This window comes from Cinclus cinclus, chromosome 11 (assembly GCF_963662255.1).
Source record: "Cinclus cinclus chromosome 11, bCinCin1.1, whole genome shotgun sequence".
In the NCBI taxonomy this organism is placed as follows: Eukaryota; Metazoa; Chordata; class Aves; order Passeriformes; family Cinclidae; genus Cinclus; species Cinclus cinclus.
This window is the reverse complement of record NC_085056.1, coordinates 6,108,334-6,133,346: the sequence shown is the minus strand read 5'-3', so window position 1 is coordinate 6,133,346 and position 25,013 is coordinate 6,108,334. Positions and strand designations below refer to the sequence as shown.

Genomic DNA, 25,013 nt, shown 5'->3' with positions numbered 1-25,013 from the left:
CATAGGATTTCTGTTTGCTTTGTGTGCAAGCAGTATTTAGACACAGACATAGCTTTTAACTTGCACCTCCCTAGCCCAGGAACCAAATTGTGCCAATAGTGGAACCAAACAAGCTTGATGTGTGCAGTTGTCCGTGCTGGGGGGAGCTCCCGGACAGCAGCGTAATGCTGAGTCCACTTCTGATATTTGGGTACCCTGTTCTGTGTGAGGAGGGTGGTGGGTGCTGTGTTTGTATTTAAAGTTCAGGAACAATTGGGGAATGTTGTGGGAAGCAGCCTGGTGCACTCAAGGAAGTGATGGAAGTTCTGTTAGTGATACTGAGATACATTTTCTGATTTCTTTGACAGTAATTTCTGAAAATGCATGAGCAGATAAAAGGAGAAATCAGTTATGCACTCGAGATTTTGAGGTTACTTTTCCCCCTGTAAATCTGCAAGAGAAGTATTATCAAAAACAAGTATTTTAAAACTGTATTTTTAAGCAGGAGATACTTCTGTTGCACAAATTACATTTGTACCTAAGCCTGCATGAGCACAGAAGAATTAGATTTTTGTCCTTGACAAAAAAGTCTTGCCTCTTATTAATTGCTCCTCCTTGTGCCTGCCTGCATGCCTATTTTTTTTTTTTTTGCTCTATGAGACAGTTTATCAACAAAATATGCATTTTCTCCATTTTTCTTTCAGTAGTTACATGCCAAATATTCTAAGGTCTAAAACATGTTCAGATTGCCAGATTGTATCTTATGCAAACCCTGACTATTTTAGAAACATATGTATAATCATATTAAGCAAAAGCCATTCTAGCTATTCATATATATGCTTTCATGAATCTCAGATGTAATTGACAGTATTTAATTTTACTTAAGTAACAAAGGCTTTGTAAGTATAGCTTTTCCTGATACCTGAGCATAGTTAGGAAAAAACTCACAGTACATGTAATATTACACAAGGAAATAAACTTAATTTTCTTGAAATATACAGTAGGGCATATAAATGGACTTCGGGAAAAAATAGTAGAATGAAAAGTCTAATGCTATTTTCCTAAGCCACATTTGCTAAATGCAGACTTTTGCAAGGTCAGCAGTTATACTGGAGTTGAGGAGAAATGGCTTCAGTGGCTTTAACTTTACCAGTGCCCTTGATGAGGTGCAGAGTTGTCAGTATTCTCGTAAAATTCCTCAGTGATGGCTTCTTCTGTTCTCTTTATTTCCTTAAGTGAACATCTGTCTAATTGTTCACCTCCATTGCTTTAGTGCTTTCCTCATGCTTTCTCTGTTTCCAGACAATAAACTTTATTTTCTTCATAAGAATTCAGTCTACGCAAGGGTATTAGGCAGCTTGTTTGCACCTTTTAATTTCTGGAAGTTTTCCAGAAGGGCTTTTTGCTGTAGTTCCAATGGGTTCATCAGTGAATCATGTAACATAATGCAGCATTGTGTTTGGGTTTTTATCCGCTACCTTCTGTTTATAAACATCTGCTTGGAAATTTTCTTTTTGAATTTTTTTTTTAATATGTTTTACATTTTTTGCATGAGGCATGTGGGTAAGATATACAGTACCTGCTATTTTTTCAGGTGTTCAGGTAGGTACAGCCAGTATTTACCTTAACATTTGGGAAGAGCCTAAGCTACTTGCCCAAACCCCAAAATTTCAAGGTGGAATATGTGCTGGTTATTTAGCTATGTAACAATATCTGTTAAATTAAAAGCAATTTAATAATTGAATGGCAACATTAAAACTTGGCATTAACACTTTTGGTTGCAGGATTGCAGAAAGCATCTAAAAAGTCTCTCTATCCAGTAGAGAGAATATTGCTCACAACTTAGCATGCTGCTTCTCTTGTGTTCAGTTCTTTGTGTTCAGGGCTTTTTCTTCCTTTATAAAGGGGAAAGGCAGTGGGGGTCATTGTTTTTTTTAAGTTTTTTTTTCCCTCTTCTTATCTGTACAGTATTTGCATTAATCACACACCTATTCTTCAGGCAAACACTTAAAGTTGGAAGCTGGTTGTTAGGCTTTTCCTGATACTTTATTTGCTGTCCTGGCACCACTTCCTTGTTTTTTATTTACAAATACCTGTGTAAATTTAATTTTTAAGGCATATTCTTCATCCTTCTGACCATATTGTTAATACACATGTTGTATTTAGGAAACAAGTGTTTTAGTAAGTTTAATGATGAGAGGCTGTCTGCTCTCCCTCTGTATTGCTGCATGAGACAATTATTTTCTGGATTAATTTTTTTATCTTGTGATCAAAATGTTATCAGAAAATTAATGTATATTTAGTAAACGAAAATTTCAAAGCTTTTCACGTTGATGGTACTTAAAAATAAGACACTTGATGGTGAACCTTTTTCACATTTACACTAAAGCCATTTTAAGGCTTTTTTAATTATTAGAACAATGGGACGTGGCCTTTTGACCCCTCCTGTCTGGGGCTGCCCCATTGTGCATCTGTAAAATACACGGTCTGGACTTTGATCTCAGCTTTTCAGACAACCTTACCTATTTCATGATGTGTTTGGTTTTATGTCAGTGGTTTCTGAGATGGGCCACGTTGGCACACAAATGTAATTTCAGCCTTTGTGTTTATTTCGTTCATGTTTTCTTTGTCACACCATATTTCTTTAGAGAGAGAGTAGAGAAAAGCTTCCTCCTTTTGTGACCACAGATCAGGTGGCAGAAGGGGAGGTTTCCATAATCTGGTACTGAAATTTTCCTGTGCATGCAGAAAGACTTAATATTTTTGTTCAAGTCTATATTGTGTATATTGAGTGTATATTAAGAAGCTGATCCCGCCAACCCTTGTACAAGAAATCTTTACTAATGTGATTCGGTCCTTTTATTTCACTTTCTAAAATTACATACATATCAATGTGACCATTTTCAATGCATCTCTTAGCTTGGGAATGTGAACAGCTGGGGAAACAAAAGAGTTTGTGTATGTGTTTATTTCTTTGAGGATACTGTTCTGTAAGTTATCAATGTTATATTGTTTAAATCGAGGAAATTGTAACCATGAACTGCCAATTAAAATGGCTTAAATAGCTAATTATTCAGTCCCTTCATTTCTTTGTCTCATATATTTATTTCTCCTTACGTTGAAGCATCCTGACATTATTCACGAGTACAGGAGTGATGACTTTGAACCATATTGATATTTTTCTTTTCCCCCTAATATTAAGAGTTGGGGGGGAGGGGAGGGGAGGGAGAAGCTGCACCTTAAATCCCTGGGCAGGCTTTGCCATCATCCCAAATAGCTGCAATGCATTTGCAAACCTGCAGTCGTCACTATTCTGCCAATTAATTGTGCTGCACGCACGGTTCTGTTCCACCCGCTCTGGCCGCCCTGCAAACGCGCCCTGCTCCCGCCTCGCACTTACAGCGCTTGCTTTTTAATCTGGAGCAATTTCGTCAGATTTATTCCAATATTGTTACTTCATTTTCAACGTTCCGCTAAAGGAAAGTGTGTGCTTTCCTTTCTAGCTCGGAGGAGCCATGTCCTAAGGGTTGTCTTTAATTATTAGTTATTGTTGTTTCAATACAGATTTATGAACTACTTATTTTGTGTCATGCAACATACCATTTTTAAGTAACATTTTTCAATCTGAACGCAGCTTCCAGGAGGGCAAGCTGCCCAGAACATCAGTGATCTCACAGTTATTACTTTGTGTCATATATAATCTTGTTTTTTCCTGCAACAAATAAATCTTTGGGCCTCGCTGCAAAAAACATTTGTGGTTACAGTATAATAAAAATAAACCGTTTGTCGTGACTGCAGCTGACATTTATCAGCCTATTTGTGGGTGCTCTTTCTCTCTCTGTATAATACGGAACATAATTTGTCACTTTGTAAATACATTCCAGCCTAAATCCCTGCCAGCATCTGTTAGTGTTTGAAGGATTAATGCACTGCACAGTGCATGTCTGCACTTCGAGGCAACAGCGTAGCTTATGGTTATGGATCATGAGAGAACAGGGAAAAAGTGTTCATTTTGTATTTACTTAAACATTGTTGCCCTTTTGACCATCATGCTTTTCTCTTGTTTGTCATCTGGAGTGGGGGTGCTGCCTTCCCTTCCCTTCCCTTCCCTTCCCTTCCCTTCCCTTCCCTTCCCTTCCCTTCCCTTCCCTTCCCTTCCCTTCCCTTCCCTTCCCTTCCCTTCCCTTCCCTTCCCTTCCCTTCCCTTCCCTTCCCTTCCCTTCCCTTCCCTTCCCTTCCCTTCCCTTCCCTTCCCTTCCCTTCCCTTCCCTTCCCTTCCCTTCCCTTCCCTTCCCTTCCCTTCCCTTCCCTTCCCTTCCCTTCCCTTCCCTTCCCTTCCCTTCCCTTCCCTTCCCTTCCCTTCCCTTCCCTCCATGACAGCTGCCTGTGAAATCCTGCTCTAAGTTTGGTACACCGCTGTGTGTGGAGCTGTACATATAAGATAACACCTCTTTAATTTTATGGATAACTAACAATGACAATAATGTATTGCAACAGGGATGTTACTAGTTTAGTCCATTTAGAAATTCTTTTGCCCCCAGCTTCTGCCATTTCCAACAAATCCCTTGCCCTATTGCCTCCTACATTGCTTCCTTCTCAGCAACCCATAAACTAGGTTTATTTAATCTTAAAGTGTCCAAATAGAGGGAGTTTCTAAAAGGAAAAAAGCCTGTAGCTTCTAAATTATCCCAATGCTGTTTGCCTTGTTGCTCTCTTTGAAAATGCATTCTGCTATCACTTTGAATCTTGCAGAATGAAAGGAATTGAAGGCATCTGAATAGGAGGCTTTCCTCAGCTGAGATTCTGTTACATGTTCCCAGGCTCCCTTGATCATTCTCTAAACAAGGAGATATGTTTATTAGAATAGTAAACCATACACATGATGTTATATATTGCCAAGATTATTTGAGATCCCCCAATATAAATTCAAATGAGCTTTACAGGAATGGGCGTTTGGAGACAGAAAGAAGTGATCTATATCCAGGGAAAGAAAAAAAAAAAATCAGCTAAAAGTAGGCTCGCAAGTAATTACCCACAGTTTGTGTGCATTAAGAGCTAAACAAATTCCTGTTGCCAAAATCTACAGTAGATTTTTGTTTAAATACATGTAATTTCTTGTTATGGAAACAAATGTGTCCTGTGTGCAGTGGAACCACGTGCATCCAGGAAAACTCAGGGCATTTGGAGCCTACTAAATGAAGTATTCTGAAATTATAGTCCAGCAGTTTTTGTATGTTTTTGTTCTCTCTGGTTATGGAGTAAATAATTCTAAAAGTATCTTTAGGAGAATGACTTCTTTTGCTCTTTCTAAGCATGATTTAGGATTGCTAGGGCATAGTTTCCTTCACTGAAGATACTAATTTCATAAAGAAATGCAGATGTTTTCCCTTTTTTCCTTTATAATTATCTTCAGTAGATATGAAAGGCCAAATTTACAGAGATACTGATCTAAGAGTTAACTAATGTAAGGATTATGAAATAACATTATTGCTTATTGTAGTGGTAAGTGGTATTTATTACAGAAGATTTATTATAAAAGGATATTAAAATCTGAAAAATGAAACAACCACAAAGAAACTAATGTATGTGTAGACATTTGCTAATAGAAAGAGATAAAGCTCTAAGACTATTGGGAAATTTAAAATGGTGATTGCATGATAAGTCAAATATACAAACTGTACCTGGAGACTTGAGTTTCATTTTCACATTTGGATTTTAAATTATAGGTAAATTAAGTATTTGGATGAAGGAAAATGATTGCTGTGAACAGTGATTTGTTTAAATGTGAGGGCCAAATGCCAGGTTGGTGTATGCCATCCTCAGAAGCTGAACTCCTTCCTATCAGGCCATCTTTATCACTTTTCCACATCCCTCACCTTCAGAATTTCAGGCTCGTGTGTTGCTTTTGCATTTAATTTCCACCTAAGGGAGGATCCAGAATTCTTGGTTGCTTTTATAACCCAGCTGAACCCAACATTAAATCTCCAGTTCAGATGTTTGTTCAAGCTTATTGTGTGAGGGGACAGTTGCAACTTTGGACATTCATTTGCAGGACAATCCTACAACAGCTTGAGGGCTTCAGGTTTTTCTGAAGGGGCCTCTAAGTTGTAGATGGTGCCAGAAAGATAAACACTGTTCTCTGCCAAACATCCAGAATTGTTCTGGAGAAGGGAGAGAGACAAAGGAAACAATGGTACTAATAATTTATTCTTCATGATAAAATGTTGTTCCAAGGCTGATCAGTAATCTGAGCAGTTTGCAGGCTCACACTGACCCATTGAATTTTGATCTGTGTGCTGTTCTCTTGACTTGGATGAAGGCAAGATCTAGATAAGCAGGAAGAACCAGGCTTTACACATTAAGGTTTTGGGAGAGGTCACACACAGCATCAGACTATGACAGGACTGAGCAAGAAGAATATGGGAAAAATTTACACCTCTAAATTACAACCAAAATAGAGGTAAAACAAGCACATCAGGAAATAGTGAAACCCGGTATTACTATTTCTTTTCCTAATGAAAGAAAGGAAATTATTTTCTTCTCTGATTTTCATGAAGAATCAAGTTAGTCCCAGCTATTTCTTTGTACATCTCTTAAATGGGTTAGTAAAATGGATAATATTTGGGAAATTGGTTTGTGTCGTCTTGCATAAAGTTAGTGGAAATTTGTAAGTACTGCAGAAATACTGCTGATATTGGTGGGGAGAAGGAGGGGTGGAAATCAGAAAAATGAGTGTGAAAATGTTCCATCACAGTGTCTTCTAATGAACTTTATTGAGGTATCCCAGAGGTAGCAGAACACATTATTAAAGCATCTACCAGGGGTGCTGGATTGCTCTAAAAGCAGTGGGATGCATCCATCCCCATCAGCTCCAAGGAGCTTCAGAGCATTCAGAGCACACAGCCAGGTGAAGCTGCCATTGCATAAATACAGTTTTGCATGAAGCACCAAATGTTGACTACATTAGGGACAATAATATTTGCAGTCCTAATCCTGAGTGAAAGCCTTTTTCCCCATTACATTCCCCCATAAATAGTGCATGGCACTGGCTATTGACTGTCATAAGGTATGTGTCAAATTGTCAGATGTGCTTCTAAAACATCCCCTGCTCCATCCTCAACATGGAAATATGAGTTTATTTGGGTATTGCTTGTCATATGCTGAGATTTGGTTATTTATTTACCTATTTTCAGATAATTCCACAGATTTTTCATTAGCTTTGATGTAAAATTCTTTTCTCCCCCCAGATTTTCTTTCTTAGACAGCCTGTAAGAACTCTCTGCATTCCAAGACATTGTCACGAAGATTTTTCTGTATTAAATTAAACTGCTTTTTACCAATTGATTGTACTTTCAGTTCCTCAAAGTCAGATATTCCCGTTGTTGTGCAAAGCATTCAGTTTTAAGTTAAGGACTTTTAAACATTGAAGAAGTACACACACTGTTTTCTGAGAGTAAAATTATACAGTAAATTATGTAGTGTCCACTACAGTACATTTTAAGTAGGCCCTCACAAAATGACTTGTACTTACATAAGATACAGGGGCTACAGCATATTTATTAAGACTCTTCAACTCTGTATGAAACTGGAGCAGTCAGAAGTAATGGTGTCTGCTGAAAGATTCTTTATCATATGAATTTACTTTTAGTCATCTATTATTTATTTCAGCTATTTTATATGCCATTATAATAAATATTATGACAGAGAAAGCTTTTATGCTTCAACTTATTGTACTGCTCTTCACTTCCTTGCAATCCTTCAGGAAAATGTAGCTATGCTTTACCTATATTTAACGTAAATCATCACTTACATTTGAATGAAAAATTCACTATGAAAAAAGGCTCCTTCTTCAATACCAAGACACAAATGCACAATCATGTTTACTGCCAAACTACTCTACCATGCAGTGTTCATTTTTAAACAATTTTTAAGCTGTAAAGTGAATGCATTGCATATAGTGAAATAGCTGGCTTTCTGGGGGTTTTCACTTTTGTGTTACTTTCTGGCTAAATAAGCATTTTTCTAGCATGAGTGCAAAGTATAGCCAATTGCACTTAAGTGTTTTTAATATTTTTGTTCCAATAGGGCTCAGCTTACATACAAAACTGAACAAGATGTTTTCTGGGGTTGTGTAGAGTAATGAAGCTTACCTGGAAGTACAGATGGAAGGCTTTAAGAACCGGGTGTGAAACATGAAATACAAGATAATTATTTTCTTTCCACTTTTCAAAGTGGTTATTGTGTTAGGTTTAGAGGAGGACTTGTTTGGAGTTTGATTTGTCTGGAGATTGATTTGTCTTTGGCTGTTTCTTCAAAGGCACAGCATTCATGCCTGGACATTGTTAGGCTCGTACTGCTCGTTGGGCTTCATAAAATAAAAGTAACCCCCAATTCCACACTCAAAACTCTCAGTTGGTTCTGGCTGACCTGTATTACACAGGGTTCAGCACTCAGCAGAAGGGTGCCCACCCCTTGTGTCTGTCCTCCTTTGGCCACTTTGCAGAGCTGGGCTGGCTCTAGTTCTGAAGGTGGTTTCGGATGCAGCTGGGACATTTGTCCTGGGTATCTGCAGCAAGGACAGCAGCTCATTTTGCACAGCCTTTCAATGGCACCACCTAGTTATGATCCTGTGGTTTAGAAAAGAGCTCTTTAAATTATTCTGCACTCATTTCATTATCTCCTTTCTCCTTAAATGAGGTAATTGAAAATAAAGTAGTAGAGGGAACATTAATACCTTCTGTCAATTTAATTTTCAAAATTCTGGAGTTTCCTACCTCAGTGTATTGATTTAACGATGGCAGTTTAAAGACCGTCTCCTGTATTTGGGAAGGTGGCAAGTCTCATTTAAGGTTTCACAACATAAAATGAGGCATAATTCAGTACTGAAAACATGTGAAGTGAAGTAGTGAGGGACATCAGCATAATACAATTACGACACATTACATCAGGATTTGCAGCATGCCATTAATAATCAGTTCTGACTGCAGAGAACAATTACAGTTAAGATGCCTTTTAGCAAAAGTGATTTTTAGTTTTATTTTTTATTAAAACCCCCTATGCTCTCGTATACATATGGCAATATGTAGACACCTATTCTTCTAGGAAAGAGGGAAAACATTATAACAGAGGAAATTCTGAGCTACTATAAGAAAACAAACATGAAACCTTCTACTTGTCATTTAATGGAGATATTCTTACCTTATTAAGAACATACCTTGCAAGTATATTGCCTTATTAGTAGGATTTTTTTTTTAAAAGGTATTGTGATATAAATAACAGTGGGAAAATTCGGAATAAAAATGAATTGATACAAAAGGTTTAGCATTTCTCAGTCTCAAATTGTAGTAGGAATTGGTGGTCTACAGAAAACCTGTGTGGGGTGAGAGGTGCTGGATTCTCAGTCGACAGGAGAACCTGAAACAAAAAGTTGGGGAACTTGCCTAAGCTCATGGTACATTAAACTGATTTCTTCCCCAGTTGTGCTTGGAGAAGACAATCACACTTGACTTTTTGAGTGCCTTCAGAAGCTGAGGTCTCAGATTCTCAGTGGTTTGGATGTCCCATGCTCCCGTTTTTCCTGTGAGGAAACCAGAGTAAATGTGTGTTTGTCTGTGCTCAGATGTGCCTTCTGTGCATAAGAAGGAAATACAGGCTGCAACCAGCAAGGTTTTAAACAGCAAAAGCAGGGAGAAAGTTGAAAAAATATTATGATTTTTAAATTTCTGATTTCTGTGTTTTCGATATACTAAGCCCCAAATCCTGGCCAATCTAAGTCTGTTTAACTTCTATTTCAGAAAGTATTTTGGAGGCTTCATACTTTTTTTCTTTTGGACTTGAAGTACAGACGCTTCTTTTCTGTTCTTGGAATCAGTAGCAGAAGCCTAATGTGTGACACCAGGAGGAAAAGCATTACCTGAGTGATATCCTGTGGACTTGGATCCTTGTCCCCAGGAGGACAGTAGCTGACAGCTTGTGGTCTGGTCTTTTGAAAACTACTTTATTATTATGGTTTTTGACCCCCTTAGGCCCCTGTATTTGTAGCATTCTTGTCCTTTTACCCTTGGGAGGGACAGGAGAATGTTTCAACTGAGGAAAGCAGAGGCAAAGTAAACCCCACTATGCACATCACTTCTGTAGTGAGTAAACAGCTTTGAACTGCACAGATGAAGAGAAATTGTTCTGGAGTTCTATTGCATAATGCAAGGCAGCATCATCTTTCTCAAGTCTCTGACCATCAAACAGCAGAAAATATTTACCCAGTGGGGCAAAATGAATTCCAGAATGATGTGCATCTTGTGGGGTAAAAAAGCTCTTTGTAGCAACGTTTGGTTTAGCATTTTCCAACTCCAGCAATTGATACTTCCTTTGGAGACTGAACCTGTTGAAATTTTAGTTGTGTTTATTTTGCTGTCCTGATAAGTCTGGCTGGAATGGGACAAGAGGAATTGGAGTGATATTCTGTTTAAACCAAACCTGTAAGGTAGTTGCAGCAGGCAAAATGGCTACTAGCAAAATAGAAAACAGATGTAGGGAGAAAAGTGCCAGGTTGGGAGACAATGGGAGACTCTTCCTGGCTTCCTTCTGTGCTGACTTACGTGCTGCTGTCCTTTCATTCCTCCAGCAATGCTCATGGTATAGCCTTGCAATCCCAGCAGATCCCTGTTGCAACCCCTGTTGCAACTACTTGGTTCTGTGATGACTTTAGTGTTGTGATGAAAATAGGCTTTTGGTTCATTTTGTTCTGAGATTTTGTTCTGGAGTTTCCAAATATCTGGAAACAAGGATCTTAAAGCTGAGAATTGTGTTTTGGAATAGTGTGTCATCTCCTAGGTGAAAAGTTGGCGTTAGGTATATAAAGAATTTCTTCTGAAGGTACAGAATCACAGAATGGTTTGGGTTGGACCTCAAAGCCTATCTTGTTGCAAGCCCCTGCCATGGGCAGGGACACCTTCCACTATCCCAGGTTTCTCCAAGCCCTGTCCAGCCTGGCTTTGGACACTTCCAGGGATGGGGAGTCCACAACTTCTCTGGGCAACCTGTGCCAGGGCCTCTCCACCCTCACAGGGAAGTGCATATATCATATCATATCATATCATATCATATCATATCATATCCCCTGATAAACTCTTACTGTATAAAGCAGTGTGTGGACTGATCTGTTATTTTCTGTAGTAATTTTATACTGTCTTTTATATCACCTACTATGTAAAATAGATTTTTTTTTATTAATATGCACCAATCTCAACTTAGCTTTTAGTTAGTTTTAGCTTCTAGTTAGTTTTTTATAGAATATTTACTGATTATTTTTCCTATTGGTATAATAAAATAAGCATGTACCAAGAATAGCACTTACTCCACTTTTTATTTCATGAGTTACATAAGTTTCATCATCAAAATCAAAGCAAAAAGAAACCTATTAACCTTAACACTGCCTTGAGTGGATTCACTGCATTATATAAAGCTGTGCATTACATAGTGTATGTTTTTAGCAGAATCACCAAATCACAAATGCTACTTTTGGCACTAAATGTTGTGCTCGTCCATCCCTTTTGATGATTTGTACTCACTCTGGGGTTATAATGTTAAACAAGGGAATCAGACAAGTTTCATAACACTTTTACTGTAATGTGATACTGTAAATTGAACTTGCTGTTATTTATCTGTTTTTATATTTCTCTTGTTCCAGCATAAAGCCAAGGTAGAGGCAATGACCTTAGACCTTGCTTCTCTTCAGAGTGTGCAGCACTTTGCTGAAGCATTCAAATCCAAGAATCTGTAAGTACTCAGAAAATTAGAGGTAATAATTTCTTGTTATTTTAATGTCTTTATCAACTGAGCACAGAATCACCATAGTTGGATGGATCATCAACTGCAGTTAGTGAATAATCTTTTCACAGGAATTTTCTTAAATGTGAGTTAAAGATCATTATTTTCACACAAATAAATAAATAAAGAATTACAGATCTCCTATTATTTGATGTGTAGCCCCACTTTTAAAGGACTTTTTCACCCTACGTCTCTTGAAAAAGACCAAAGTTAAATTGCATAAAAACAGTTCAGACAACTTTTAACAGTTTTGCAGTGGTTTGGAAGAGGTCAGGGGTTAACAATTAGTGCACTGCTTGTCTTACTTTGTTTTCTAACCTTCTCTCTCCCCTTTTCACTTGTAAAGTTTTAAAAAATATAGCCCTATCAGCCAGACAGCTCCATTTTCCAGACCTGTATGTGGAATAGTACATAATAAAAAAAGAAAAAGAAAAAGGGGAGAGGTTGTGATAATGACATCACTTAACAGCAGATAAATTTATATGGAGATAACCAGGTTAGGCTCAAAGTAGTTTGTTTAATTTAGCTTGAACAGAGAACTAAATGTCTGAATTGATGAAATTATTTCAAAGCTTTTAAGTTCCAAGTCTTGACAATAAATTCCACACTTTGTGCCTTTATCCACAGTTTGACCAATTGATTGTTGTGAGCATTCGAACTTAGCTATTTTCTGCAAATATTTCTGTAACTGATGTGCATCTTACAGTTCTTCTTGAGAGAATATGACCTCTTGGCTTTGAAAGTACATTGTCGTAGAGAAAATATATAACAAAGATTTTTTTTTTTTTCACTTTTGAAACACTGACAAAGCTAAATCTCACGTGGATCAACAGATGACATTTTCGTACTTATAGGCCTTTTAGATTCAATGAATTGTCAAAACTGACTTCTAACAGAAGTTTTTTTGCTGCCAAAATCCTTAGTATCAATATTTTCTTATCATGTCATCCTCATATATTAAAATTTCTTGAAAGACAAATCCTTGCAGTATTTCTGCTATAGTACTAACTTGGTTTTGTGATGTGAGAGCAGTAAGTGTTTTAATTTAGAATCTTTTAACATGCTACATTTCTTTAAATGTATGGTGGAGTGGAAAGTCAAAACCACCCTCCTTCCAAAAGCAGCTCTTAGCCTGATTAGTGTGTTGTAGCTCTTGCCATGGTTGGCCTAGCTAGACCATTAGGTATGCATGTTCATAAATCCTTGGAAGTGAACACGCTTAAATCAATTTTTGCCAGAGAACTTAGGAAATGAGAAGATCTAGAATCAGTAAAGATCTAGAATCAGTGTTTTATTTTTGTTGGCATACCCCATTCTAGTAGTGTGGGTCTGTTAAGCGATGTTGCTGGTGATGGACAGGCTTTACTAATGTTTCACTCTCATTTTATTTGGAAAAACATTTAGTTATAGACAGCATCTAAAGCCTCTGCCTTGCCTTCAGGCCTTTCTGTCTTAAATATGTGCTCAGATGTGCCTGTGTCTGGCAGGACTCATCCAACCATTGTGTGGAAGTTCTGTATCTGTTGTGAGATTTGTGGGGTTTTGACCAAAATGGATTTCCAGAAATATTTTGTTCAGAGGCTGGGGCTGGATGGAAACCAGACCCCACACACTGCCTGTAGCACTGGATCTTTTATCTGATGCAAATACAGAAGAGCTACCTTAGGGTCATCAGCACTGGCAGGAGGGTGGACTGGACTACCAGCCCTTTCTGGCCTCTGATTTTTTTGAGATTTAACTATGTCTGGATAAGTTTGGAAAAGCAATTATGTGTCAGAGGCATCTCAGTGCTGCAGTGGTGGGTCAATGTGTTTTCCAGCTCTAATGAACACTAATGACCTTTTGTCTGTCTCCTTGTTCGTTTGTTTTGCCACAGTGTCCACTGTGTCACCTTGGGGATTCCTTTGCACCAGGGGCTGTATGAGCAATTGGAAGGAATCTTACAGGCTCCAGTGATAGACTGAGCCTTGTTCTTTGTGCTTGGGCCAGTTTTGTCAGTTGGCAGCCAAAATTTCTGGAAAGGAATTGATATTCCTGCAGGAGAAGCACAATGTGCTGGAGTCCCCCCCTTTCCCATGAGGGACCTGTCACTCCTGTTATTGAGCATAGGAAATATATTTAGAGAAGAGGGTTTTCTTTCTCTTATGTATTTCTCAACAATAAAGCAGGTAGGAAAAGCAAATAAAGTGGTTTTTTTTTCTCTTTTTTTTTTCCCCCCAAACGAAACTATCATTTGAGTTCCGAGCTGTATAGATCTTGGTTTCTGAGAAAAACTACAATACTTCTAAAATGTCAAGGAGAAATTTTGTATGAGTGCACACATTTGAATAAAGACCTATATTTTATTTCTCACCGCATTTAATGTGAAGAGGCCTTTAGTATTCAGTGGTGAACATCTTCAACTTCTCTGTGCAAATAGTGATATTCTCTGTTCAGTTTCTCCAGTCCACTGCTGGTTTCTGGGATGCTGGTGTTTTCCAGAAACTGTTGGTCTTGGTGACACATGACCTAATAACTGAAAATTTATAAAATTGATAATAGATAGGCATGCCTTCTGAAATTCTGCTTTTCTGGCACACTTTGTTGCTCTAGGTGCTATTTTTTGTCAGCAGATGTAAGGGTGTGCTCATAGTCACATCACAAGGGGGGACCCTGTTCTTCCCTGGTTGATAACAACTGGAAAATAGTCTTGAAGAACAGATCTCCTCTTGGATGAGAAAACAAAAATGGAACAACTCCAGAAAAAGGGTCCCTACATTTGATTGAGTTAGAACCTCTTGCAGCTGAGGAAGCTGGGGGTGTTTGTATTGCAGAGAGACGAGGGGAAATTGCTGAAAGTGTGCATCTCTTGCATTAATCAAATAAGTTGTAGAGAAAAAAAAGCCTTTCTTGAATGTGCTTGGGAATCTGATAGACTGTGGAAACTACGTGAAGAGTGAAGAAATGTCATCAACTGCTCAGCAGGAATTTAACTGGGCTGGTTGCATCCAGAAAACAAATGATGCAACAGAGGGAGCCTTGAGAAAAACATAAATAATAAACGGGAGCAAAGAAACATTTAATATGAATTGGAATAGTACTTTAAAGGCTAAGGCTAAGAAGCCTTCCTTGTTTGAAAGTAAAAGTCAGATGATTCATCTGTAAATTATCATACTTCTGAAATTTGGTAGAAATCTTTTATTCCTATATGGATTTGTTAGGTGTTGCAGACTTGTCCACAGATAAAATCTGAGCTCTGAATATATAAACACTGGTAAATTGTGCCATATTCCTGTAAATATATTCTAGAAAATCCTTCATCCTCTCAAAAAAAAAAAAAAAGGGTTTTTTTTGTTTGCATTATCTATACTCTTGAGTTGATACAGCTGTTTCTATTTCTGAGACTTTTTTATCCATGCAGTTTCAAATAAAGCTTTGGGCAGAAGAGTTTTGCTGATTATTCTAGATCCTGCAGTTCTGAGATTGCAGCACTCAAAACTTTCTCTTGGAGCGGGACACTGCCCTCCAGTTTTTTCTGCTCTCACAGTTAGAAGGATTCTGTGGGCAAAACAAGGTAAAAACTTAGCTGATCTCCCAAAGTCAGCTTTGGGAGAGGACAGCAGAAAACAATATTGCTGTTTAATATTTGATCTAGCATTGCAGCACAACCTGAACACAGTGTGACTAACACATAAAATGGATACCCAATAAAAACTAGTGCTCAAGGATTTCCAGCACAAAAATTTTTGGAGAAAGCCTTTTAGTATTTAGTATTTCTGGCTTGTTTTCTGCAGATACATTCCCCACTGGATATTTGCACCAGGAATAAATGAGCTCCATCATCCTTCCTTGTGAAGACAGTGCTAACATTAGGATGAGAATGGGAAGAGAGATCTCAGTGCACCTAAATGGTTGGATTTGTTCAAGTTGCTTCTTTTATATGTATCAAGTCTTTCCCCTCTGCTGGTTTCCAGTTCAGGCAGTTCATTGAATGTCTCTGTTATGGAAAGTCAAATAAATGATCTCTTTATAAAAATGTTCTGGGCTAAGATGGATTTGGCATGAGCTGATTTTTGTGCAGCTGGCAGAAGCAGCCCAACCAATCTTTCATATTAGTGTTTTGGAACTAAGAAACACTGAATCGAATCTGCTATTCATTGAGTGGGAACAGTGTGAGGAATTATGGTTGGTATTAATCCCCCTTATAGACAAAATGGCAGCCCTCCTGTGATTGTACAGAACATAGCATTGAAATTCAGTCAGGGGCAGTGTTGGATAGCTCAGGGTCTGTAGAACTGGTGTTTGTGTAGGAGTGCAGGCTTGTGGGTGTGCCACCTTGGTTTCTATTTTCCAGTTTGCTAATCCCATACCTGACTGAAACCTGCATACTTGATCTGGGGGACAGTACTGGTGTTTCATTTCTAAAACGTCCAAGACAGGACCTGATGTCAATATTTACAGCCATGGTGTCATGGCATTTGCCCAGTCCTCATCATAAGAACACTTCCATGATCAGAACAGCAGGCAGGAGTGAGCAGTAAAGTTACAGATGAAATTTTATGTGCATTTGTAGTTTTCAGTGGTGCATGGTGCCACTTGGTTTGAATTAAAGTTAACTTCTGCCAAACAGCAAAACTTTAATTTAATATTCTCAATTTAATGCTCTCAATGAGGGAAAAAAGCTGAAATCATCCTGAAAAATCTTGAATTACTCCAAAGATATGAAACAATGTTTGCCAATAGCTACTGCTTAGAATTTTCTGAATTGGTAGGAGCAATTCACAATTATGCAGGACTTCCAGATGTAGATCTTTACTGCAGTTACTTTACTTTAAAACAGGACTTTTTTTTTTTTGGTGGTAAGAACTGGCATGTGCTCACAGTTTATTCTCTAATGGTGTGTGTAGAAATATGGAAAAGACAGCAGTTATGAATTATGGCTCTCCATTTGGAAGTTTAGTCTCTTCTTATTTTCCTAACCAGACCCAAAATGGAGTGGGCCAGGTTTTCAGCTGGCTTCCTTAGCTGAGGCCCCAAACTCTGTAACTGCATTAATTTTTCATACTGCAGGCAGAAGTGCCCTGAAACCTTGCAGGTGCAATTAAGATTTTGGAGCCTGATGAAAAGTCAATCCAGAATATGATTTTTCTGCATTTCCATATATTATAACTGACATATTGAAGGTGTGTTATTTTAAATTCCAATTGAATGACAATTAAATCATAGATACTGTGTGATAAATTCTATGCATACCTGAAAATACATATGTACAAATGGGATCTGCTTAGCAAGTTGTTACAAATACAACCAAAAAGATCTGGAAAAAAATTAATATATGATTCTGATGAATGATCAGTGATGCCATTATACCACCAATATGTTTAATGGTTCTGTAGTTGATGTCTCTCTATCAGAGATGATTGTTGCCACTGCTTATTGTCTTTCCAATCCTGAACGTATTTTATATCACTGTACAACTCTGTTAACTCTTTGCCATTAATAGAATTAATTTTTGTGAATTAAAACTAGTGACAGTTGAGATTTTACATTTGTCTTCTCAGCTTAGAGTACGACTGGCATCCTGGCAGTGCCACCGAGGCACAGACTTCTGGACAACATTGTGCATTTTGAGAGATCAAAAAATACCCACACTGAACTGAGAGACATGCATAGCTCAGAAGTTCTTGTTGCAGGCAGCACATATCTTAAATTTAAATAAGATCAAAGGCAGACTACATTTGAAACGTACATAATAATATTAGGGTAAAACTTTTTTTTCCTCTTTGTGGTGATGCTGTGCCTTATTAAAGCTTAGGGATTGGTTTTCTGCATAGTTTTTCTTCTTTCTTCTGTTTTTAAGCTCTTGTACACAATTACCCCTTTTTGGTAGCATGTGTCAAGTCATGTGGATGCAAAAACTATTTCCAGTATTTTATAAATGAACAATTAGAAAACTCAGAGCCTTAAGCCCTTCCCCCTTTTCCTGGAGTCAGAGATCCTGATATTTTCATCAGATCACGTTTCCTTTCATCTGCTCTATCATGCAAATACCTTTTCCCTCAGAATATTATTTTTTTTTTTAAAGTGAAGTTCATATTACTTCACCATAACTTTACATACAGCTTCATCTAAAGAAAATCTGGTGTTTTTACACATTACTAACAAAAAGATTTTGTTTGGTGTTTGTTACATAGCTTTTTGACTATAACAGTGCTGTCCAAAATTTCCAAACCTGCCATTTGTCTTTGGATACTTTGTGCTCACTTCACTCTACCCTAACAAAGAAACCTTAAAAACCCTCCAGGGAATTTCTGCCCAGCACCCTAGTTGTTTATTCAGCCACATCTGTGCCTAACTCTAGGGTGAGTCTAAGATGGTTTGGGGCTCTGTCTTCCTAAAAAATTTCCACAAGATGTCCCAGCTGTGAAAGCTGTTTTGAGCATCTAAATAACTAAAATGTGTATGATTAATATGATTAATAACTGATTAAAACAGATTCTGTCACAAATATACCAAGGATTTTTGACCATTATGGCTTAATGAGTTTTGAGAAGCTGTGTGTGTTGAATTGATGTTGCCTTCTAAAAATTCTGAATTATAAGGCCAGAGTATTTAATGACATATACATTAAAATATATTTAGTTTATTTAGTTAAATGCTTTCTAGGGGAGATAATTAAAACACAGATGGCAGAGTTTTCTGGCACTTGTGTAGGGCAGCCTCACTGCTGGCCTGAGACTGGCCATGGATCTTAGAATCCAAAAATTTGTGTAATAGACTGAAAAGGTTGTACTTCTTTATTAGCTGCTCCCCAAAAATCCCAGAGGATGTCAAAGTACATTAATTTCCATCACAGCATGGAATCTTTCAGGTCTGAATGGCAGCACACAGCTGCTATAGGGGCTTTCTGAATTCTGCTGCAGCTCTGTAATCTCTGGGCAAAACAGTGAAGAGTCATTGGCAAGTGAATGGATCAAAATTCATGAAGTGTTTTATTCTTTGAATGATCAACTGTGTTCTCAAAAACATTTTCCAAGGATTTAGCTGTTTTCAATTGAAAATATTACATATATGTAATAAAAAGTAGTAATTGACTACTAGTAAAATTGACTACTAGTAATTTTGTTTTGTGTTGTAGCTTTCTTTTTCTAGTAAGTCCTTATTGTGTGCAAACAAAATTTGTATAAGTACATGCAGAAACAACAAATCATTCCATGGTTATTGCAAAAACGCATATTTCTTTAGTTCAGGCTCTTCCTTGTTTGTGACTGCATGTGAATGTGTATAAATAATGATTTGCTGCCAGAGTTTGAAAAAGAAGCACCAATCTGAGGCAGGAAGTGTCCTTAAGTGGGCTGCTGAATGAAAATCACCAGATTCTGGATATTTTCCTTGCTGCTGTCTCTTATTAATTTCTGAAGGTGCAGCATGATGTGGGGTTATTTTGGTATTTGTTCCCTCACCGTATATGCAAGAAAGAATAATAAAGGGAAAACCATGACTAATGGATCTTTTCTGTTTAGTTCCAAATCAGTTGAGACCTCTGTTCCTTCTCCAAACATGAACTTGTACACTGAAGATTCTAGAGAGGTAATGAATAATGATTGAGGGATGGTTGACCTGTATGGCAGTGTGCAGATGATGTATTGGGAAGGCACAGGAGCAGCTGCTCACAGTGATTCCCATGTATGTGCCATGAAGGAAGAATCAGAACAGTTTCAGTCCACCCCCATTAATCTATTGGAAGTGGGGCAAAAGTATTTGCTGATCAACAGTGTCAAATCCTGCAAAGAAATCCAGTAGGATGAATTGCAGAGAATTTTCCTTGCTTCTAGCAGGAGGTCATCTGTCATGGCTCTAAGTCCTGTGTTAGAGGCTTGCCTTAAAATGAAGCCTGTCTGACAAGGATCCACATTTCTGTCAGCTGGCAGTTGGCAATAAGGTTATTTTTGCTGACCTTTTATCCAATATTTTTAGAAAAAGGGAAGTTAGACATTAAGCATTTGTTCCCAAAATTCATTGAGTTAAGCAGTGCTATTTTTGTTTTACATTGAAGAAGTACACATTTAAATATTTTTGTGTCAGCATTAGATTATACATGGTTCTGAATTCTCCTGCTGCTGTCTGAACCCTGACTTAGTGATTTGCTTTTTTGCTAGGTTTCCTGTCACTACTGCTTGTAAAAGTGAGGGGGATTTCTGGAGATGGTTGTTTAATTCACCCATTTTCTGGAGAGCCATAAGCTTCTCTTGCCTGTTGAATATTCCTTTTGTGTATCTAGGCATTCCCTCATGGAAAGAAGTACAGCTTTCTAACTTTCAGAGAAAGCAACCTGGGTGTTCAGGGTTATGGAGTGGAAAAGTTTGGTGGGCTGTGACTTTGCCTCTTTGTGGAAGAGAAGTCACAGCTCTGCCTTCTTTACTGGCCGTGACAGAGGTCTACAGTTGCTTGTGGGACTTTGGGGATATGGTGAGGCCTTTTCTGTTGAATTTCTGTGTAATTCCAAACAGTGTGAACTTTTCAAATCACTTGAGAAGTGCCCCAGATGGTGTGACATTCTGCTTCATGGGAAGATTTGAAAGTATTCCCTTTGCATACTCTCTGGTTAACTATTTCATTACGTTTGAAATGGGAGAACACCAAAGCCAAGCACTCTGTTGACATTTTGGTGGTGTTTGTTTAACCTCCTAGTGCACAGGCTACATTTGTTGAAAAATATTATTCTTACCTTTGCAAATCATCAGTAATTAATTCCCTTGGAAATATCTACTGCTGCACACAGCCAGCTTGGGAGGCTGCTGACAGATCACAGTTTTACATCAGGTGCTAACAAATTGATTATTAAATTTCATAGCTAACTGATTTATAGCAACAATTTAATTTCTGTATATTTCTAATGTATTCACTTACTGTATTTTCAAATAGTGCAGAGGGCTTGGATTGCTTAGTTGCTTCTAATGGTGAATTGTGCACAGCATGTGAGATCTGAATGACTTCCCCAGTGCAAAGGTTAGTCAAGTATCACAGGTTTTGTGAAGTGCACAGAATATTAGCTGCATTTCAGCTCAGGTATTCACATTTAACATTGTCCTGGTTAATTCTACATGCTTTTTAACTTTCACTAAATTGTAGGTGCACTTGGCAGCATGGTGAGGTTTTTCTGGGATTGCTGTGTACCTTGCAGTTGGAGCAGTGTTTTCCTGAGTCTCAAGAAGCAGTGACTACCTGATATAACAGAGCAGATCACGTTCAGGTCCCAGTGCCCACCTAAATGGCACTGATAACCCATGGTTAGCTCCCTTGCTGGGATGTAAATCACTGCCTGAAGACAATTTAAAGAAACTTAGAGGCAAACTTTCATAACACCCTGCAGGGTCTTAGCTGCAGAGTTTCCAAAAATATCTAATGGGTGTCATGGTTAAAGGGAGCACTTGGTCATGTCAATACCAGCAGTAAACACTATGGAAAATTTCCTTTGCTGCTGACATCCTTTGTTGGCCTTTGCTGTGCCTTTGATGTAGAATTACACACTATTTTAAAGCGAGGGGGGATTTTTTTTGGGCTCAGGAGGAAGCCTCATACAGATTGCAGCAATGTTTTTAATGAACTTGTGAAATCAAGGTCACAGTTCTGCTATCACTTGTATCGTGAAAATACTCCTGTCATAAAGCAAAGCTGCAGTGCCAGATGTGCGGTGTGAATTGTCACGTACCTTAAAAATTTTGTCCCTGCATAATGATACGTTCAGTGACACAGAGCTCTGCACCATTGAGATTAGAATCTGTCATCTGTGGCTGAAATTCATAACTGCACAGTGGCTGTTACCCAGGCAATCTCATTCATTTCCTGGTGTGCAAATGGCCGGGTCACAAAAACTTAGATGACAATTTTCAGTAATTGGACCTTTGTTAGCAGTCTGACGAGAGACACCGATCGCTTAATGGACATGGATCCAAATCTGAGAGGTGGCTTTTTTCTGAAATGAAGCACAACATCAGTGCCTATTCATACAACCCTTTAGGCTTCTTTTCTGTGGAGTTATCTAGGAAAAAAAATCCTTTTTTATTTAGCATTTAAAATCACTAGTGCTAATTAAAAGAATTCTAAAAGGGAATCTGATACTAACTTTTCAGTACAATAACTCTTTAAAATGCTTCTGTAATTATTTTTCTATTTCTTCACAGATTTTTTATAATAAAATATTGTAAATAATGTTAATTTTATAGTCTCTTAAATCTGAATTACTTTTACTTTGAAAAAATGAGAAATGGGCTTTGAAAAATACAAATCTCATAAAGTGAACTGAAGCATAATTTTATTTCTTTTATAAAATCAAATTAAATCACCTAAAAATGTAAAAATGACTAAATTTTTATCATTTTACAGTTCTAGAATCTTCCTTTTAATTAATTGAGCTGACAGATATAGGTATAGAGTGTATATTTCCCTTCTGTTGGTTATTGTGTAAGTACTAATAGTGAAGGATACTACAGTTTGGATAGGTGTACATTACAATTATCAGATAGAATGATGATCTTTTTAAAAGTGTCATATTTGCTTTGGAGGGAATGGTGATGTCATTTTTGGTATTGCTGCTGCATTCATATGCTGCAGTTCTCATACAGGAGGCTCTTATACCAGAAATTGCATCTGTGTTGGAGAAACGTGTTCCTTTTTTTTTTTCCCAGCAGATGTACAGATCTGTAAATTAATTTTTGCTAGAGCTTTTCGTAAAGTCTCATAAGAGGTGATGAATCATCCAAAGTTCCATGCCCTGTCAAGCTTCAAGCAGCTTTGTTTTCCTCTTGGCAGATGCATTTCAAAACAGGCAAAATGAACTCTGGTTTAAATAATTTTGATTAAAAGTGCCTCAAAAGATCTGTTACCTTCTAAAGAATATGATCCTGCCCAACTCAGTGAATATCCTGCCTGTGCTGTGTTGAGTGAGCCTGCAAAGATCAAAGAGCTGCCTTTCTTTGCCATTTGGTTTGAACAAAAGGACCTTTGCCTTTGTAAGGACAGTCCCTGTTTATTTTCAGTTTCTTTTGTGGGTGCAGTTTTTATGCACAGATATTCTGTGTACGGGTGTCACTGCCCAAAAGGCAAATCAAAAATGCAGCACTTCAGACACTGAGCCTCTCTGAGTACAGAGATGTTTCACTCTGCTTCTGGAGCTTTTGGTTAAAATTCTCCAAGTTGGCAAAGGAACAGATAATAGATTGTTAACTTCTTATTGAAGCACACTACACTGGTAACTTCCCATTGGGCTGGAAGTCAACATTTATTTTAATAAGAAAATACAGCCTACTCTTTTTGTTCATCCTTATGCATTTCTTTCAGTATTCAACTAATGTGTGTTTGATTTCCCCTGAAGTGTTTTCTTGAAAACTGAGCTATCAAAATCTGGTGTTTTCAAACATGCCTAAAGGAATATAATTACTTAGGTTTGTTTGACAACCTGGGACTTCATGTTTCACATTATTTTCCAGCATTCCTTCTGCAGATGCTCAGAGTTGCAGTACACCTTGTTGCAGCCCTTCAGTCATGGGGGGAAAGGTTCTGACTCTGTGTCTCCTGCCATCCTATGTGTGTAGGGCTGTGAGCTGGCACTTGAGAAGGACAGAGGGCAAGCAGTTATTTTTCCTAATTGTGCTTCATTTATTACCTTCAGAATGAGAGTTTATGTTGAGTGTTGATTTTGTCTCATGGGATTGCAGTACAAACATAATAGGATGGAATAGGCTAAACAAATGTGACAGATCTTAATGTGCTGGTGTTGGGACATCACAAGTGTTAGTGCAGGAATTTTTGGCTGTCATTGTTTTGTGTGACTCTTCCAAATTACATGTACCAGGGTGGGAGATGCCCGATGCAGGCTCTCAAAGCTGAGGTTCTCAGCTCAGGTAGAGCTTGCTGAGCTCTGCTGCGTCAGGCTCTGACTCAAGGACAAGAACACGCTGTCAGTGCCAAGGTTTGCTCAGAGATGATGCAATCTAGCAAATGCAGATCCATCTGAGGTCCGAGGACCAGAGACTTTGCTGTGTTTCGTAAGGGTTTAGAAAAAGACAAGAAGGAACAGAAAGGGCGTTTGTCCTTGATCTTGCTGTGGAGGTTGGGAAGGCTGCAAGGTGCAGTATTCTGAGATTACACTGGAGACCTCAAGGACTTTGAAGTTTTCTGGACCTGTTTTTTGAATGAGAGAGGTATGTGCCAGCCTAGGTTCTTTTCTAGCTTAGCTTGGTAGAATCTTTCATTTCAAGTTCCTTTATCATGGCATTTCTATTTAAACGGGGTTAGGTGAGTTCAGTGAGAAAGGATTCTGTCTCAAGGATCTCATATGTATTGTGTGCAGATTTTCCACCAAAGAATACAGCTTCTGGAGAATGTTTTTATTTTTCCATCTCAGTCTTGCATTTTTCAACAGCATACTTTATCACCTGCAGAAGTATGAAATGTGCACATGTGCCCTTTTGCATTGTGTCTTTATTTCTTTATCACTTGTCACCTACCAAGTGTGCAGGTGTCACGTACCCCACAAAAGAAAGTGCTAGGAGTTTCTCATCCCCCAGGAAAAGTTTATTTTCTAATTGCTCCAGATGGAGACAGTTTCCCAATTGGGAGAGCAGTGATGGTGCTGTGTGGCATTTTGCCTTTTATTTTTATTAATATATTTTATTATTATTATTACAATAAATGTATTATATTTTATTATAATAATAAATAGATTATTATATTTATTTGCCTTTCTCCAAGGGTGTGTCACTGTGAGGCTCAGCTGGACCCTAAGTGGGTCTGCTGGAATCAACTGGAATCAGCTCCTTCCCACAGAAAGCAGCCAGCCAAATCCCTCACACCTGCACCCGAGGTACACCTGCAACCCATTCATGCAGAAATGCAATTATACCAATTTAATGCAGATTCCTTTGTCCTCTTGATTTTTTTCAGGCCCCTCCACATCTTGATCTGCAATGCTGCCGTGTTTGGTGTTCCCTGGTCCTTGACGGAGGATGGCCTGGAGTCCACCTTCCAGGTGAACCACCTGGGACATTTCTATCTTGTCCAGCTTCTGGAAGATGTTTTATGTCAGTCATCTCCTGCCAGGGTTGTTGTGGTGTCCTCTGAGTCCCACAGGTTAGTCAATGATCCCTTTGGTTTTGCTGGAATCTTTAATCCTCAGAGCATGAAACGGTTTGGGCAGAACCACAAAAGTTTCTGAGAATGAAGGTCCT

At 38.1% G+C, this 25,013-nt stretch overlaps 1 protein-coding gene across 1 annotated transcript in view; it reads left to right on the top strand.

Moving 5' to 3' along the window:
• The window catches only part of WWOX (WW domain containing oxidoreductase), a 478,554-nt gene that overhangs the window by 83,367 nt on the left and 370,174 nt on the right, over positions 1 to 25,013 (top strand). The window contains exons 6-7 of the mRNA XM_062499918.1: positions 11,666 to 11,754; positions 24,730 to 24,915. Of these exons, the coding sequence (XP_062355902.1) occupies positions 11,666 to 11,754; positions 24,730 to 24,915 (275 nt within the window). The remainder of the gene's footprint in view (positions 1 to 11,665; positions 11,755 to 24,729; positions 24,916 to 25,013) is intronic.